The sequence below is a fragment of the Octopus bimaculoides genome, chromosome 2 (genome assembly GCF_001194135.2).
Source record: "Octopus bimaculoides isolate UCB-OBI-ISO-001 chromosome 2, ASM119413v2, whole genome shotgun sequence".
In the NCBI taxonomy this organism is placed as follows: Eukaryota; Metazoa; Mollusca; class Cephalopoda; order Octopoda; family Octopodidae; genus Octopus; species Octopus bimaculoides.
In genome coordinates this window covers 97,743,467-97,749,514 of record NC_068982.1, presented here as the reverse complement: position 1 = coordinate 97,749,514, position 6,048 = coordinate 97,743,467, and the positions used below count along the sequence as shown (strand labels likewise).

At 34.3% G+C, this 6,048-nt stretch overlaps 1 protein-coding gene across 1 annotated transcript in view; it reads right to left on the bottom strand.

Annotated features, from left to right (window-relative positions):
- LOC106871565 (F-box/WD repeat-containing protein sel-10) overlaps positions 1–6,048 on the bottom strand; it is a 160,670-nt gene that overhangs the window by 66,416 nt on the left and 88,206 nt on the right. The window contains exon 5 of the mRNA XM_014918071.2: positions 924–1,123. Within this exon, the coding sequence (XP_014773557.1) occupies positions 924–1,123 (200 nt within the window). The remainder of the gene's footprint in view (positions 1–923; positions 1,124–6,048) is intronic.

Below are 6,048 nucleotides of genomic sequence, written 5' to 3'. Positions count from 1 at the left end.
GATACAATTCCAAAAAGAATCTATATATTTTAAGTTTTTCTACAAACTTCTATCAATCTTTCAGTTTTCAAGGTAACCGTAGAATTTCTATGAGTGCAATTAATATCATTTTATTTTACTTTGTAATCATTCCACCCGCAACGACCCCAAAGAATGCTTTAATGCTCTAACTTTAGTAGTTTCTGAAATATCAGACTGGATACACAAATAGGCTATCAGTCATGGTTGGGTATGGTAGAAAGAAAGAGATGGATTTATTTTTTACTGCTTTGTCAGGGAGGAAAGGCAAACACCCACGACCCATTTTTTTTTTCAGAGCTTCTGAGATTGGTGCGAGGAAGAGAAGAATTTCTCTTCAAACCTAGAACAAAATGAACTACACTAAAGACATCCAAACCGAGTAATAGATTAATTTTACTATCCAAGAACGAAGAACGAAAGAACCTGAATAAATACCACAAGACATCCCTAGCTCGAGACTTAAACAATTCCGCCAATTCGCCACTCTGGACTTGTGCTTTGTATTATCGCCTCTGAAAAGGAATGAAAGAAAAAGTTGATGTCGGCGGCATCTGAACTCAGAGCACCGGGACAAATATTACAAGGTATTTTGTCTTACACTATAACCGCTTTGCTAATACACCGTTTGCCAATGATCTCTAATTTCGTAAGGTACCATAAGAGTATTTGGTAACATATAAAACACTCACGGGTATATTAGACGCAACCCGGGAGGTATAATTTCGAATATAGGACCCGGAGTAATCTGATTGAATGTTTTTTTTTTCTTTTTTTTGAAAAAGTGCATCTGTCATCAAATACGATATTTCAATTCTTAAAACAATTAACGAAAAAGGAAAAGAACACAACTGACGCTGTAAGAACATTTAATATTTGGGAAGGGAACAAAGAAAACAACATACTTGTCTTTATGTCCACACAGTTCAAGTTTCTTGGCATATCCATTCGACCAATTAAAATGAAGTTTGCTTGCTTGTCGATATATTTCTTTCCAGCAACGGTATTGTTCATATAAATGTCTTGGTACACAAATAAAAGATTCATGATATTTAACTTTCCAGACTTCGTTATTGTTGGCTAATGAACACCATTGCGACGAAACCTGCAATAAAAAATAGCACTGTGATTGTATGCCAGCAAAATATGTAAACACAAAACCACACGCGTCTCTTATCCGTCGGTGTGTGATTTTTAACAAGTCCCATATTCTTCGAATATTAACCACTCTTTTCTTCCCCCATTTTTGATCTATTTTTAACTTATTTATTTCAAACAATAGCCCCTAAGATTCATTATATTATATGGAGAAATATGTCGATATGTTATTTTTGACAAGTCCCTTATTCTTTGCATATTAGCTGTTCCTTTCTTTCCTACGTTTGATCTATTTTCAGTTGATTTATTTCACACAATAGCTCTTGAGAGTCATTGTACTCTATAGGAGAAATAACTCATTTTTACCATTTAAGAGGTATGCACCCAAATGGAAACGGAAAAGCTTTATTTATTTATGTATTTTTCAAAATATTATTTTTTTTTTTTTGGAAACGTTGAGATAAATAAAGAACTTAATCTGACAAATGCTCCTGCTACAAGAACCTTAGTAGTCACGCTGAAAAATCTATGACCTATATTACTTTACACAGTTATACAATTACAATACATATTTGTATAGAGTGATACACATTTTTATTACCTTATAAACTACCTATCTATCTATCTATCTATCTATCTATCTATCATCTCTCTTTCTCTCCCCCTTTTCCTCTTTCTTTCTGTCTCTCCCCCGCGCTCTCTTTCTCTCTGTCTTTCGCTCGCTTTCTCTTATATGTGTATGCATATGTATATGTAAATAATTACATATAAGCACAAGCACACCTGCGCACACACATACATATGAATGTTTATATTTATACATATCTATATCTATTTATTATGTAGCCATCTTTATATGTGTACATACACACACACACACATACACACACGCACAAACGCACATGCACGCACGCACGCGCACGCACGCACACACACACACACACACACACACACACACACACACACACACACACACACACACACACACACACACACACAGAGACAAACACATATACGTATAAACTGCTAATGAAACAGCAACAACGATTTGTGTCAACCAAAAGAAAATCAATCGACTACCCTTAGAAACTCTGCATGAAAGACTAATTAAGTTCCACATGACATATGACTTGCAGAGACCTCGATGCTGCGGAGCGTCAGACAGTTTCAACATAATTGGTACTCTTCTGTTTAGCACAATCTTCCTCTAAGTTATAACTGATGCTACATGATACAATGAGAGATTTTCTACTTTGTGTTGGTCCTACTAGAAGTAGCCTACAAATTACATATGAACGTCTTAAAAGAGGAAGGTCACAACAAACAGAACAGTTCTACATACAAAATACTAGACTGTTGATTAACAGCCCAGTCAAAATGGTATTTTCTTCTTCTCCTACTCTTGTTTTTGCACACATCTACAAAATGACTTTCTAAAATGAACTTCGATTATGCAGCTGAGAAGTACATTTTCGTTGCACATCTTATGTGGTGTTCTCACTAAATAAATGAAGTTTGTACGAAACGTACGTACTGCTATAACCTATTGAATTTTTGTTGCTTCTCTTCAAAAATTATTCACCAAATCTCTTGATTTTGTTTTTCTGGTACCTCAAACATTTTAAGTACCACATTTAATCTTTTGATTAAATCTATATTATTATACAGAATACTTGAAATAGACAATATGGGTACTGCTGGAGCGTTTATATTATAGGCCTGGCAGTTCATCACTGAACTGGAGCAACACGACAACAAAGCAGTATCGACAGTATCCTAAACCTAGAGGGAATTTAGCTTCTGCTGATTTTCTTGTTACATGCATATAGTATAATAGTACCTCGGATAATTTCGCCAGTCAATCGCAGGTGAAGTTCCAAATTGAGGTGTTTGTTCTCCTCAATTGAATTGACTGAGACAATGCAAAATAAACTCTTCAGCCCTCAAGCTGAATGAAACACGTGAAACGGATTTCAACACAGGGTATACGAGCAAGTTTTCGAAACTCTCATTTTATTAGAGATTCTGCCTTTTATTATATATAAATAGTTTTTGCAGATGGTGTGTACAGTGTAGTCAGCCATCACAGGGGAACAGGTATGGCTTGGTAATATCTAACTTGCTTTTCATAATTATTTTAATGCATATGCAGTTTTAAGCAGACGTAGACACCTATTTGTCCCCTACAACCTTGATACAGCGGAGCAACCTGGACTGCAATAACCAGAATTTGAACACACATCCTAAACATCATGACATGAATACTGTAAGTTTAGTCCACGCGCCTTCAGAAACTAGCCAGAGAAATATATATACAGTATTATATATATATATATATATATATATACTAACTGAATAGCCCGTCGTTGCCGGGCAATTTTTACAATAGAATGTCTAATATAAATTTCTATTTATTCCATGTCAGACCATGCCTTCCCCGACAGACAGGCCTCTTGATCAGGACAAATTAGTGCAATTTTTCGCAGAAAAACTTCGTTGGGGAGTTTTTTTTTTCCTTTTTAAATTATTTACATGTCTGTTCGTATGTATATGTATGTATGTATGTATGTATGTATGTATGTGTGTGTGGGAATGCTTCTTTGCGATGAACAGCAGAAAATCACCTACCGCCTCTCTCCTTAAAGGTACGAATTCTTTACACCCACCTTTCTTTCCTTTCCTCGGTGTATATCCGTGAATGACAGCTGTATTAACGTTACCATCACACTACCACTCCATATTTGTTGTTTACACAACTCTGTTCTCCCTGAGATCATCTACACCCACTATGCCACCATATTTCCCCCACACTAACACTCTTTGCACCCTTCTCATTTTACCAAAAAGTTGCCCAACCTCCCTAGGGGGCCCATTATAGATTTTTATTGAAATCTAATTAGTTTATACTTGAACTAGATGTTAGTTTAATATGTATGCAATGTTTCGTCAAGATTGGTTCACTGGTGTAGATAGCAGTATCGTAACAGGCAAATGGACAGACAGAAATTGCCATTTATGTATAAGATATACATAAAGTATACAAAAGTATATAGTAACCCATCAGATTAATATAAAATTGTTTTTATTGTAAATGAACAGAAAAACAAATAGCAATACATTCTCACACATACACTCACACATACATACTCATACACACACAAACATATAAATTAATGATCATTAAATGAATCGTTTTAAAGGTGGACTTCGAAGAAGGTAAAGCCTTAAACGATAGCATGTAGAATATTGTGTTAACAAAAAAAAAATTTGGATGAGAAAAATGTCGAATACTGCCTGTGAAACTAGAACCCATATCTCTTGCGGACATGACGGATATGCAACCATTATACCAAATATGATTTCGAATTTTTTTTTTACATGTTTTAGGAGCTTTGTTCTTTCCAACAATAATTGCATGTTGTTTACATTCTGAAAATATTTTTAATACATTTTCTTTTTTTTTTTTCATCAATTTCTGATTATAGATTTGTGGTTTACATTTCTTTGATGATACACTATATCTATATATATAAAAAAATGTTTGGTTATCTCTAAACAAAAGACCTTAACATATTATATTACTATTCATTTAATTAAGACAAGCTTTAAATCTATAACATGCTACAGTGACAATGGCTGAATTACATGATACACTTTAAATCTAATGAATTCGTGTTTTAAAAATTAAATTCCACTAATTTCTTCTTTTTTTTTACTTATAAATTCGTAATCAATCAAAATAAGTGATGAAATGCTAATTAATTTAGTCTTGATAGAACAACATTTATTGATAATTTACATGCATGCACACACATACGTATGCTTAAATATACTCACACACACACATATTCATCTAAATGTGTGTATATATATATATATATATATATATATATATACACACATATAATCATATAAATAATACAATCATTCATATATTCTTCCTAACAACATGGTTCCAGGTTCAGTCTCACTGTATGGCACCTTGGCAAGTGTCTTCTACTATCGCTTCGGATCAACCAAAACCTTGTGAGTGTATATGGCCGACGGAAACTGTAAGGAGTCCGTTGTATATATGTATGTGTGTGTCTTTATGTTTGTGTTTGTCACCCACCACCACTGGACATCGGTGTTGGTTTTTTTACATCCCTGTAAACTAGCGGTTCGGCAAAAAGAGACCGATATAATAAGTACCAGACTTTAGAAAAATAAATAAGTATCGGGGTTGTTTAGTTCGACTAAACACTTCGAGGCGGCGTCCCGTCACGGCCGCAGGCTAATGACTGAAAAAATTTCCCCAAAGAATGTATACACAGACGTAAGATACATACATGCATATATACATACATACATACATGTATGTATGTATGTATGTATGCATGTATGTATGGATGGATGTATGGATGTATGTATGTATGTATGCATGTACGTCTGTATTGTATGTACATATTTATATACACTCACACACAAACACTACATATACACCCACAAACATACAGAACCGCCCCACATCCTCCAATTCACATAAAGAGCGAGATTCAGACTAACATAGAAATTATTCTACTTGACTTTAATTTGCCGTTACGCTATCATAATTCTCACTACTTTGCTGTGTTGTTTGTTTGTTTTTGTCTGTAATAATATTTATAAGGATAATTTTTTTTTTATTTTGATTTTTCTTAATTTCAAGCACCAATTTATTGAATGCTGCAGTTAAAGAGTTAGAAATATAAAAATCACGTTCTGCAATTTGGATTTCCTAGTGATGATTCTCCTTGCTATAAAATTTTTCCACTGCCCTCCCACGTCTATTACAAGAACTTTTCAGAATCCCCATCTAACCCTTAACCCTATGTTCCGATTTTGCTTTTTTACCTATAATTCCCACTTTACTCTCTCTCTCTCTCTCTCTCTCTCTCTCTCTCTCTCTCTCTC